At 43.2% G+C, this 13,840-nt stretch overlaps 1 protein-coding gene across 1 annotated transcript; it reads left to right on the forward strand.

Annotated features, from left to right (window-relative positions):
- The first annotated feature begins 982 nt into the window (after positions 1-982).
- LOC143298619 (monocarboxylate transporter 3-like) lies at positions 983-13,116 on the forward strand. Its single transcript, XM_076611500.1, has 5 exons — positions 983-1,274; positions 8,282-8,425; positions 10,364-10,510; positions 11,508-12,347; positions 12,974-13,116. Exons 1-5 carry the CDS (start codon positions 983-985, stop codon positions 13,114-13,116), a joined length of 1,566 nt encoding a protein of 521 aa, XP_076467615.1.
- The last annotated feature ends 724 nt before the right edge of the window (positions 13,117-13,840 follow it).

Raw genomic sequence — 13,840 nt, forward strand, 5'->3', positions numbered from 1 at the left:
AACTGCTAGGGAATAGAATTCACAGGAAAAGAACTTCCCCATAGACACGCTAAGTTTCGTTGACTAATTCGAACGGTTAGTGCGGTTTTTTTTAACCGGTTTACTACATCGCCATCGCAAAACGTCAAAGGCATACTGCACAGCATGTGCTCGATGAAATTATGATGGACTCTGGCAGCGAGTTCGACCCAGATAAAGACAAATTATTGACATATTATTCAAATGATAATTGTTAGGAAAATGACGGATATGAAATTTCATTTAAGCAACAGTTTCAAATATTTTCAACGAATAACTAGTCGGTAAGTGAGATTTATGAAATAAACTTCGTATAAAAGCCTTTAAAAAAATGTTATTTCTGCTTTTAATTTGAAGATACAAATAAGATACTATATCTTGTTTCTTGAAACTTTAGCAATTTATGTCATAAGTATATATTTCGATGATCGTGTGACGTTTGGTAGCTATTGTTTGAGTGGTTGTTATAAAATTGTGACTGAAGTGAAGCACTCATCCCCGTTGATGCAGCAGGGCCAAAACATGTCAGGCTGAGAAGGCTGCATAGGCACGAGACTTAAAGAGGCTAAAGGGTTAATCAAGCAGATGTCGGCCAGGAAATTAGACTGCTCGAAACAACGTGGAAGTGTTGACATATTTGAATGTGGACCTTTTCCTGATCATATCTGATCCAAGCAGGACATTTGCACTGTGCACGCTGTCAGCACACAATGATAGTTGGAGATTTGTGCTGGAGCAATGCAGATTGTTTTTAGTCATTTAGCCTGTAAGTGTATGGAGTGACACAGTTATCTTGTAGGTTGCCTATAGAACAGCGACTGGAAGAAAACAGAGAAAAAGTAAAAGAGAGGGGTGGTGCACAGACGTGCTGAATCATCTCTCCAAGGACATGGGCATCGCGCTGTGTGCGCGCGTGTAAGCGTGTGCATGTCCACTGTGAAGGACGGTTGGTGCTCACATGACCATGAGGGCGGATGTTCAGTGTGTACCGAGGACCCCGAGCCGGTATGAGGGGCAGGCATCAGTATACGTCAGCAGGGCACATGCTGACCACAACACTTCACACCTGACCCAGCGGGGGTTGGAGGAAAGGGAGGAGGGGTGGACAGAAACCGCGAAAGACCAGGAAACTGACCAGCAATTTTCACCGCTGGTGGTGCAGGGAGTGGAAGGGGAGGCTGAGGGGACAGAGGAAGTGAAATTGGAATCGGATGGCGTTCCTTATGACAGAGGCTGGGCATGGGCTGTCTTTTTTGGTGAGTTGCCTCTCTCTCTCTCTTTTTCGTTTTATTTCTCTTTATATATATATATATATATATATATATATATATATATATATATATATATATATATATATATATGTGTGTGTGTGTGTGTGTGTGTGTGTGTGTGTGTGACAACAAGTTCCAAGTGTTCTCTGCAATTGTATAAGAGTGCATAAATTCATATGACTTAGATAAAGTTGTGTAGCTGCAAAATTGTTTTTGGTGCAGTGATCCATCTCATGTGAAATGTATTAAATAGGTGCCAGTTTTAGTATTATCACCGTCGATGTCTTCGCAAACGTCACCATCATTATCATGGTTGTCGTTGTAATCTCCCTCTTTCTCTCTTATTTTTTTCTCTCATTTTGCTTTGAAAATTGTTTTGGGAAAAGACAAGAAACCAACCCTGATGACAAAGGAAATGTTTTTGATAAAAATAAGGGGGACTTTCCACTTTATCACACATTGCGAGAAAGGGCGGGGGCAGCTCAATGCTTTCTCACAATGGAAAGAAAGTGTGGCAATCCCACGGTTTCTCGTAAAGTGAGAGGTTAATTTCAAACAGATAAACGTTTTCGATGAATATGATACTAAATACATTTGATGGAAATACGCCTGATGGTTGATATACCTGGAAGCAATTCAGCTGACGAAGTACAGTTGTCTGTACCTATTTTTTGTCTTTGGTACTGTTTTCCAGTATGCCAAACCTGATCTTTAAAAAGTGCCAGTACTCATAGATGCAGTCGTAAGTGTATCTTTCCGTAACAAAAGACAGCATTTGCTATTGATGAGTTTATGGAAGATTCATGTTTGGGATTTTTTAAAGATGTTTACCAGCAGTGAACCTGGCAAAGCTCTTGATCTCTCTCTCTCACTCTCTTCACCTTCCTTCATCTCTCTTTCTCCTTCTTTCAACTTCTTTCCCTTTTGTACAAGACCTTCATTTCTTCATGTTTATTCCCCCTTTCAAGGGGCAATGGCCTTTATGAATAAGAGCATGTAAGTTTGAGTCTCTCACCGTCTTTTTCTCTCAAGCGTGCGCACGCACGCAAGTGTTTGTGGTTGTACGTGCGTGTGCAAGCGGAAGCGTGTGCGTGCTGCGTGACCCGAACGCCTTCAAGCCCACCTACAGGTTAAAGTTGGAGTGGTAGTCAGCCCTGCTACTGTTCTCTTACTATCTCATCACAGACCGGATCCCTCGTGCATAGTTGCTGGCCACTGTCAACACAACGCTCCACGGGAATCGGTGTACCAGGCTATTCTTACCCCCACGGGTTTTTACCCCGGGGTCAAATATTGGTTGGCCCAGCATAACCTCGAGGTCTGTGTAGACAAGCCTGGAATGTTCTTCGGCGGTTAATCAATTTCGATAATTCAGGATTGACCCGACATCCTAGTTGGTGGTGATTCGAGGCTACTGGAAATTAGCCTGTTCCTGGGGGTAAATTTGGCCAAGGTGGAAAATAGTAGTTGAGGCCTACCCATCTTCTATGGGGTAGAGGGGTGTACCATGCCAAGCCAGCTAGAATCAGACCCATCCATTACATATTTTTTCCCATCTAAAAAACAACAACATATATTTTATATAATTTCTTGTCTTTGATCTTTGCTGTTCGGACAGTTTTTATTTCCTATCCCGTTTTTGATTCCAGCTTCGGGATCTTTACAGACTTCACTGGAAGAACGCTCGAGATAAATTTGGTCCAGTCAGTTGAGATCTAAACCCAGTGGAGAGGAGGGCCGGAAAAAAAATGTGGCAGGATCATGTGCATCATTTCAAATTGTAGTTTCACTTTTACTAGCCCACGGTTGTATGTATCCTTTGGGTAAAGTCCTATTTTAACATCCTAAAATCAGGGACCTATTTTACAGGCAAATTTGGTGCATATATAGAAAAACGACATTAACATTTGTAGATTCTGTAATCCATTTTCAGTGGATTTCGACGTTTATTTTGTACGTTATTTTCCTCAATTTTGATCCAGATTTAATCACTAAACTAAGGTGCCACCATGTTGCTTTTTCCGTTTTGGTCCCACAAGCCATGAAAATGTAACCAATAGGTGCAATAATAAAGGACGCTAAAACAGGACATTACCCATCCTTTGTGTTTAGGCATATTTGACTTAAACCATTCTTTTCTTTTCAGTCTTATTTTTAAGGCAAGCTATGACGCAAAAATTGCGGGCTACGACCTTCACATTAACTTGACTTCATCCGTGAATTACGTCACGCTTTTGGCTGTCTCCAACTGTTGAACGGCCAGCTTAACTTGTTACGGTCATGAGATTGTTGTATTAGCAGAGATATGGGTACACTATCAACGGCTTGACTCGTCATCCAACCGGATTATTGTATCAGCAGAAGTGTGAGTACGATACCAACTGTTTGAATTGTTAAAGTGGAAGATAATAACTGAATTATTACGGGATCTTGTTCGGCAAGTACAATGTTCCAGTTCAGTGGTACCTGTTCAACCTTCACTAATACTCCTCGCCCTACCTTTTGTTCCCCCTTTCCCCTACCCTCCTTTCCTTACATCATCTTTCGCTCCACTACCCTACCAGTCATTTTGCAAGAATATACCAGTTGAACAATATTGCTCTGTTCATTAATTTATTTATTATATTTTTTTGTCCATCCTTCGTCCTCACGAAGACAAAACCCACGTACTCAACGAGATTCCCCCCTCTCCCCCCGAACTACCCCGTTACTAAAAAAAACAAAAACAATTATAAATATAAAAAAGAGAAGAAAAAAGGCTGAAGCCTGTATAGAAGGCTGCCCTCGGGGAAAAAAAAAAATTGAGGTAGGAAGGGATGAAAGTGGTGGCGAGAGTCCAGGCAGCCAAAGCCATGATAGCGAAAGTCCTCAGTCATGCTGTGCCCATGTCAACATAACGCTCCACGAGGACCGGCTCACACGTGTCAACAATCAACACAGCGTCGACATGGTCGCTGGACAGCTTGCTCCGCACAAACGGAAAAAGCAAAGAGTGCCTTAACCTTTGACCAGACCTTCCGTTACACGCACACAGATTATCAAAAAACAACAACAAAAAACAAAAACAAAAACAAAACAAAATCAACCCCCCCACCCCCAAATAAAAACAACAACAACAACAACAAAACAAACAAACAAAAGAGGCAAGGCCTTCAAGACTCACTTGTGATACACTTAAAAAAAAAGAAAAAAAAGTCTAATCGTTAAAATGTGTTCTGTATTTGTTATTATAAAGGTTCTCGTTAAAAAAGAAAAGAAAAAAAAGCCCTAACCAGATTCGAACCCCGCGTGTTCGGGTGAGAAGAAACTGACTTATCCATTACACTGTCATGGCTCCTTAACTGACGTTCTAAAATTTAACATTTGAACATACTTTTTTAAAGGGCGATAAATCAATACTTTTTTAAAGGGCGATAAATCAGTTGCGGTATTCGCAGTGAGAACGCTGTTTAAATCATATTATTCTGGTGTATCTTGGGCATTCAAAAAAATCTTTAAGGGCAATAAAAAATTCTTTTTAATGGCTATCGCCGCAATCACACTGCAACATTCAGCCGTTTTCACTAGATCTAGATAGATGTACAAGTTTAGTTACACCCGCCGGGAATGTAGTACGACACGGTCGATTCAATTTCTCTTTTATGTTCATTCTAGTTTTATAGTTTTAAAGTTGATATGAAAATTTAGTATTTTGTTAAGCTAATAACATGTAGAGCCAAGTACAAGTACTTCTAAACGTCGTAAGAAGTGAAAAGGACTTCATTTTGAGAAAAGTCAAGAATGGAAATTTTTTCGTTTCATCGTGATCAGTTCAAGGGTATTAACTCGCATGGTTTACAATTTTTAACTGTGAATTCCGACTGATTCTGTGGATATTTTTATGGCAGTTTGGGGCATAATCCAGTAAATGATGAGGCTTTCACAAATCTTTCTCTGAATAAATATTTAACGGTCTCCTTCTCCAACTTTCCATCACATGTTATCATGTATTGTCGATTGAATATAGGATTGAACGGGCAGGTCAACAACTTGAAACAAAATGGCGTCGTTCGCGTTCGCGAAGAATATGAGCACGCGCTTTGAATGCAGAGATCAGGTTGGGTTCAATAGACAATAGGTCATATGACCGGAAGAACATAAAATCAATAGGTCATTTTGAAAATCAATAGGTCAAATATCACCCGTCCCGGGCTTTTTCAAACTTTAATAATGCACAAATGAAAGGAAAATGTAATACATTGGCCATTCTGGTCATTCAGAAGTCTACTTTCAGTTTTCCCGGAACTGCACTCGGTTAATGCAAAAGTGGGAACGCCAATTCTTCTCGCCGAAGCTCGCGAAAGGCAGCGATAAAGATTCGTTTCGGATTTCGTTTCGTCACGGATCCGTATTTTAATAAACCAGTTTATAGTCATTTCCTGTAGGAGCAGACGACAAAGCGATCGCGATCGTTAAAGAGAGAGAGAGAGACACAGAGAGAGAGAGAGATGGTTACTTTGGTTGACCGACTGGTCATAAAAACAATAAGTCATGTGACCTGGCAACTTGAAAAACAATAGGTCATTTCAAAATTAAATGCGTCAATGACCGATGACCGATGTCGAACCTGAGCCCTGTGAATGTGTATAAATATGTGTACGCAAAATGATTTTTGCCCATGACCTTCAGGGCTCAGCCAACAGATCGTAAAGTCCACTCGTCATACTGATTTTAGTATTTTCCGAAAAGGACCACTTGGGCGAATGAACATAGTGAAAGCCCTGTACACTGAGAGTAAAACACACAAGCTTTTTATGTATTGAGTATAATTTCAAAATGTAATATTTAAGATGAGAAAGATCAGTTTAAAGCAAATTAACTCCCCTAGCATTAATTACAGAGTAATTTCCCTTTTTTACTATCTGCACCAAAACGTTTGCAAAATAAATATAACTTCCATGCTTAGCAAAAGAAGTTCCTGTTTGAATAAAAAATGATAATAATGACTGCTCTTGTTGTTGGGTCAGAATATCAGATCAAAGTACCAAGTTTAGAGAATACAAAAAATATAAATATAACAGTAAATGCAGTTTGCATATAATTAGGCTTCATTTTTTTATTTTTTTGTGCCCATCCCAGAGGTGCAGTATTGTTTTAAACAAGATGACTGGAAAGAACTGAATTTTTCCTATTTTTATGCCTAATTTGGTGTCAACTGACAAAGTATTTGCAGAGAAAATGTCAATGTTAAAGTTTACCACGGACACACAGACACACAGACACACACACATACACACAGAGACAACCGAACACCGGATTAAAACATAGACTCACTTTGTTTACACAAGTGAGTAAAAAAAAAAAAAGCAAAAAAAACACAAACATACTGGCAGTGTGTGCGATCGATTGTTTAAGCATTACCTACGTTGAATATCATTTTCCGAAATGGAAATAAAAGAGGAAAGATAATGATGGGTAATTAGACCTCAGACCTTGTGTGAACCATCATCAATTGGATAATGCCTTGGATACGTTTTTCCTCATGTCATACCACTCATCCCGCCACCTCGCCCTGCTGTCATGCGTCTGGGTCAGACGGTCACAGACAGACACCACACACACACACACACACACACAGAGCACTGAATCCAAACACCACTTTTGTCATTTCAAGTCTTGAATGAGTGAGCTCACAGTTGCAAATCGCGGTGTTCATCGCTCAACAAATTATGTAGATGGCAGGAATACCATGTGATTTCGTTTTCATTGTTGAACCAGCAAACGCATAAAGCATGTCATGAGTCATGTATGCCACATGGAAAAGCACGATTCTGATTGGACGGCTGCAGGATATAATCATCATTATCTCTAGGGTCATGTAACGGGAAGAAACCGTTCACATTCTTTCAGATTAGCGTGATCAATATTGAGGAACCGTTTCGGAAAGCTATCAAGACTAGCTTTCCATCCCGGATATATAGTATCCAGCCTGGAAAGCTGGTACGTCTGAGGACCGTCGTATTTTCGGTCTGTTGCTTGACCTCTTCGTCAACATGAAACATATGTTATGTTTCTTTTTTGGATATCTAAATAAATACATATATAAAGAAATGAACGATTAAAAGTATGAATAGACAAATGAATACATAAATGAGTGAATGAATGAATTAATGAATGAATAAAATCAATCCCATGTTTTGTGTAGTTCTCACTGTTTATAAACGACAGCTCCCGCGGCAGGACCACAGGCATGTATATATCAGGACCTGGATGTCTGGCAAACATCCCTGCCTCTAAATGCAATAGAAAAAAAAAGTTTTGAGTCTCTTCATTAAAAGCAGAATTGTAATTTTATGCACTGGAGGAGCCGTAGCCAAATCGGCGAGGCGTTAGACTTCTGATTCAGTGTTCGAGACACCTTTTTCGGTGTTGTGTCCCCGGGAAAGGTGTTTAGCTTCTCTTTGATTTTCCTCTGCGAGGCAGTGAAGCGTAATGTAGGTCAGCAGAATACAACACGATACATGATACAACAGGAAACAGATACACTGAAAACTCGGGCGTTTCACGATGCTGATGTGTTGTTGTCGATTAAACTTTACGTGCGATCTAATGGCGTTTTGTGGTGTTGACCTATTGCTGACAGTTAAACTTAGCATATGATCAAATGGCGTTTCGTGGTGTTGAAGTATTGTTGAGACTTAAACTTAGCGTATGATCAAATGGCGTTTCGTGGTGTTGAAGTATTGATGACACTTAAACTTAGCGTTTGATCCAATGGCGTTTCGTGGTGTTGACGTATTGTTGATATTTAAACTTAGCGTATGATCAAATGGCGTTTCGTGGTGTTGAAGTATTGTTGACAATAAAACCTAATGTGCGATCTAATGGCGTTTTATGGTGTGAAGTATTGTTGATAATTAAACTAACGTGTGACCTAATGCGGTTTTGTGGTGTTGAAGAGTTGTTGACACTTAAACTTAATGTGTGATCTGTGTGGCTGTGTTGTGTTGCAGGTTGTTCCATCAACTATTTCATTTATGCTGGCTGCAAAACGTGCTACAGCTTGTTTTACGTGGAGCTGTTACATCGGTTCCAGGCTGACGCCACTTACACCACGCTCTACTTCTCCATCAGATCTGCCTTCCTCAGCGTGGGCAGTAAGTGTCGCTGTCATACTGGGTCTGCTTTTTTTTTCTCACTCATTTAACACTAAGGTGACAGGGATTGCAGGGTATTTAACGTGCGTATTCCATGTTCTGTAGGCGTATCTACCGCAAACATGACGCACGGTTAGGTCTACATACGTGCTAGTTAACCTTGGACACCTGAAAAAAGAATTTCTATCAGCCCATCAACCTGCGTGCAGAGCCACCATCCTCGCACTGAAAATGCAAGCTGTGACACACTGGTTTTCTGTAACTTTTCACACCTTTTACAATTTTTGTTTCAGTTTCAAGAAAGTGCCAAAGCATTTGGACTGATCCATATACACTACACTACATCTTTAAAGAAAAAAAGGAACATAGGTACCACCTTCATAGGCAACGGTTGTAGGATGTTTTAAATTATGGCAGGTACTCTAGGTGACTTTTGATTGATTTATATGGATACTTATGCAGCGCCTATCCTCGGTCGGAGACCAAGCTCGAAGCGCTTTTACAAACACGAGGTCATTTGCACAACAGGTTGCCTACCTGGGTAGAGCCGACTGACGGCTGTCACTGGGCGCTCATCATTCGTTTCCTGTGTCACTCAATCAGATTTCAGGCACACACACATACACACTCAGACAAACATGTAACATTTTACGTGTATGACTGCTTAAAAAATTACCCCGCCATGTAGGCAGCCATACTCCGTTTTCGGGGGTGTGCATGCTTGGTATGTTCTTGTTTGCATAACCCACCGAATGCTGACATGGATTACATGATCATTAACGTGCGTATTTGATCTTCTGCGTGCGTATACACACGAAGGGGGTTCACGCACTAGCAGGTCTGCACATATATTGTCCTGGGAGATCGGAAAAATTTCCATCCTTTACCCACCAGGCGCCGTCACCGAGATTCGAACCCGGGACCCTCAGATTGAAAGTCCAACGATTAAACCATTCGGCTATTGCGCCCTTTCCAAGATTCAGATCCATACAAGACTTACAGTCGTGAACAAGTGCCTGGTGATGTTGACGATCTTCTGGAATGCCACTGTGTCTCACAATGTTCTACACAGGGTATAATGATGAAGCACTAGCAGGTCTGCACATACAGTCGTGAACAAGTGCCTGGTGATGTTGACGATCTTCTGGAATGCCACTGTGTCTCACAATGTTCTACACAGGGTATAATGATGAAGCACTAGCAGGTCTGCACATACATTGACCTGAGAGATCTGAAAAATATCCACCTTAAACCCACCAAGTGTTCCGAGACTGAGGATCGAACTCAGGAAACTCAGGCGAGAATCCAGCACTCTATCTTTAACACAGAGTATGTTGTTTTCATACGCTTTTTTCAAACTCTCTGATCTTGTTCAGGTCACGTTTCTGCGTGGTCCCACAGTCAGTAATCCTTTTCTTTCTGAACCAAGGACTTTCTCTCTTATATCTATGAGGACCCTGACGGAAGCTGCCAAGACTTGAGTCAGATAGTCCTTCTTCAGGAACTCTAAAGCCATGTCAAAGGTCCAGCTGAGGGGTTTTCTTTTTCATCATCTTGTAATTTTGAAATGTCAGTTCTTCTGCCTCTGTCAAGGCACAGAAGACTCCCGCCAGCACAGCTATCTGAGTCACTGGGGCACACCTCTTCTCCTCAATAACATCAAGTGGGTGATCCGGTGGGATGCGGTGGGCGGGTGGGGTGTGTGCTGTGAACATCAACAGACAAATCCATTGTCACAATGATGCCTTAACTGCTGTATGACTTGCCAATGTTTAACATTATGCCTAGATATATTATAGCCGTAGAAAATAACAATTATAAACTCCTCATCGTAAACTGGACTCATAATGAAAAGGGGCAAGACCTTCGTCATTAAACAAACCCAATCGAACGTAGTACTATATCTAAGTGCTTATCCCGTCTTGATTCCATACCCAGGTCTGTTCGTGATGAACATCGTGGTGGGTCACGTGGGGGTGAGGAAGACTGTGATGATGGGGGGACTGCTTGTCTCCCTTAGCGGCATCCTCCCCTCCTTCTGCACTGACATGATGCCCATCATCTGGTTGCAGGGGACATGTCTGGGTGAGTTTCAGTTTCAGTTTTCAGTAGCTCAAGGAGGCGTCACTGCGTTCGGACAAATCCATATACGCTACACCACATCTGCCAAGCAGACGCCTGACCAGCAGCGTAACCCAACGCGCTCAGTCAGGCCTTGAGAAAAAAAGGTGAATAAATAATAGATAAATACATAACAAAAAAAAAAAAAAAAAAAAATCTGGGTGAGTGGATACAGGGATATGTCTGGGTGAGTAGATACAGGGATATGTCTGGGTGAGTGTATACAGGGGACATCTCTGGGTGAGTGAAATCAACTACAAGGGACATGTCTGGGTGAGTGGATACAGGGATATGTCTGGGTGAGTGGATACAGGGGACATGTCTGGGTGAGTGGACATAGGGATATGTCTGGGTGAGTGGATGCAGGGGACATGTCTGGGTGAGTGGTTACAGGGGACATGTCTGTGTGAGTGAAATCAGCTACAAGGGACATGTCTGGGTGAGTGGATACAGGGATATGTCTGGGTGAGTGGATACAGGGGACATGTCTGGGTGAGTGGACATAGGGATATGTCTGGGTGAGTGGATGCAGGGGACATGTCTGGGTGAGTGGTTACAGGGGACATGTCTGTGTGAGTGAAATCATCTACAAGGGACATGTCTGGGTGAGTGGATACAGGGATATGTCTGGGTGAGTGGATACAGGGGATATGTCTGAGTGAGTGGATACAGGGATACTGGTTGAGTGGATACAGGGGTTACCAGTCTGACGAGGTACAATTCATGACACCAAAGTGTTTATCTCTTGACTAGGCCATAAACATGAGATATCTTTTTTTTTTCCCAAAAGATCTGATGTGTAAGAACCAGTGGGTGACAAATGTAGTAAATTCTCGTTGCATCATCAAACTTTGCTATGTGCGTGCACGTGGGTGCGTGCATGCGCGCGCGCGCGTGCGTGGGTGTGTGTGTGTGACATCGGCAGGTTTAGGGCAGTCCATGCTACTATCGCCGGGGGAAGTTTTGATGGGGGCTTACTTCAGGAAGAGACGAACTCTGGTGCTGCTCCTGGCCCAGTGTGGAGCCAGCGTGGGCAGCATCGTGATGCCGCTTCTTGTCAGCTTCCTGCTGACCCACTACGGGCTTTCTGGAGCTCTGCTGCTGATGGGTGGAGTCTGTCTGCACACGATACCAGCAGGCCTGCTGCTCCGGCCCACATCCTTCTTCCGCAAGCAGCAGGCAGCGTCCTCAAGTACACCGCTCACCTCTCAAAGCACTGACGTCAGGGCGGAAGCGGCACAAGCCATACAGCAGTCTAGGGAGGATGAGGAAGGGAAGCTAGCACAAGATGGAGAGAAATGTCGCTGCAGACGCTGTCCCAAAGCGTCCAGCCTGATGCTAGACTTCTCGCTGCTCCGCCGGCCGCTCTTCTTGCTGTTGCTGTCCTACTTCCTGCTCTTCAACTCCGTCAGCATCATGACCGCATACCTGCCGGCCATGGCTAGCGAGAACGGCGTGACGGACACCCAGAACGGCTTGCTGGTCAGCGTGATGGGCGTGCTGGACCTGGTGTGTCGCGTGCTGTGTGCCGTGGTGGCCTGCACCGAGATGCTCACCGTGCCCTCCATGGTCATCCTCTCCCACGTCATCCTGGGCGTGACGTCACAGTTCGTCCGCTTCCTGACTTCCTTCCCGCACTTCGTGGCGCTGTCCGTGGTGCTGGGACTGCTGGGGGGCGTGGCCAGCACCATGCTGCCCATGCTGGTGCTGCACTACGTGGGGCTGAACAGCATGGCCAAGGCGCTGGGATTCGTCCTGCTCGTCATTGGGGCCTCGTCCGCCGCTTCCTACCCCCTGCTGGGTCAGTGTGTGAGGGTTGGGCTTTGGTAGTGGGAGTCGGGGGGTCTGTGCTGGGCGAATGAAGAGGCAGTGTTTGGGTTTGGTGTAGGAGAGCGGAGTTGACCTCTGATGCTGGGTGAGTGAGGAAGAGCTGGGAGCGTTCTGTGCTGGGTGAATGAAGATCTTGGTAATGGTTGGGTCTGGAGTGAGGGAGAGGGGAGGGGGCACCTCGTGCTGGTGAGTGAGGAGAAACTGGGGAAGTGCGTTCTGTGCTGGGTAAATTGAAGAGGGGTAGGGGTGGGAGGGATGTCTGCTGCTTGGTGAGGGAGGAGGAATAGGAAAGTTGTTGAGATGTGTTAGTCTTAGGTGAATGGGGGTGGGGCGTGGGCGGTCTACGATGGGTATTTGATGGATGAAGTGGCGGGGCTGGAATGATGGGTGCAAGGTGTGTGTGTGTGTGTGTGTGTGTGTGTGTGTGTGTGTGTGTGTGTGTGTGTGTGTGTGTGTACACAGTGTGTGTGTGTGTGTGTGTGTGTGTGTGTGTGTGTGTGTGTGACGATGAATGATAAATCCTATTCGTCCATTTGAGGATCATAAAGGTCGTGTGATTTGTCTGAAGCACACCTCACTGGTGTATTTGATGTGCAGGCTACATCCGGGACCTGACAGGGTCCTACATAGCAGTGTACCACGTGATCGGCATCGGCGCCATCTTGGGGGCAGGTTTTCTGTGCCTTGAAAATTGTGTCAGACGTTTAGAAAACACTTCCAAAAATGATCTGGATGTTTAGAACACAATGTTAAGAACGAAAGCTATAGATTATTAACTTTGAAAAGTCGTGACTGTCAGAATGGAGTGTGTTTAATGCATTGTTAATCAGGGAGCCCATGGAAGGTCGAAATTAGGTTTAGTTGGTGCAATAAGTTGGTAAAACCCTTACAAGACAAAAATTTCAAAAGTTAGTTTGTCGCTTTTATCAAAGTATGGACATTGTTCAGAGACTTGCATCAGAATGGGTAAAATATGTCAGACAATGGAAATGTAATAAACAAAAGCAGATTAGAGGGATGTGAATTTGTGATGAAGTAAGAAGAGATTTGTAAGACAGTGAGACATGGGTCAGACGGTCAGATAGATAGAGAGACAGATAGCTAGTTAGACAAATAGATAATCAGACAGACAGATAGATAGATACTGGCAGATATATGACAGAATGAGAGGGTGAAAGCCAAACAAAAATACAGACAGACACAGAGAAACAGACACACCGATGGACAGACAGCGGAGAAAACTACTCAACCACACTCACAAACTCACTCGCATTGCACACGAAGAATGAGGCCAACATGCAATGTGTACGTAATTCATTTTGGAAGAAGTATTTTACTTTATTGTGGCTGGGATATATACATATACACACAAAAAATCATAATTGCACACAATTTCACAATACACTTTCTTCCCCCAAATATAAAGAAATTTAAAAATCTTAAAATAAATAAATAGATAAATAA

The sequence above is a fragment of the Babylonia areolata genome, chromosome 24, assembly GCF_041734735.1.
Source record: "Babylonia areolata isolate BAREFJ2019XMU chromosome 24, ASM4173473v1, whole genome shotgun sequence".
NCBI classification, from domain to species: domain Eukaryota; kingdom Metazoa; phylum Mollusca; class Gastropoda; order Neogastropoda; family Buccinidae; genus Babylonia; species Babylonia areolata.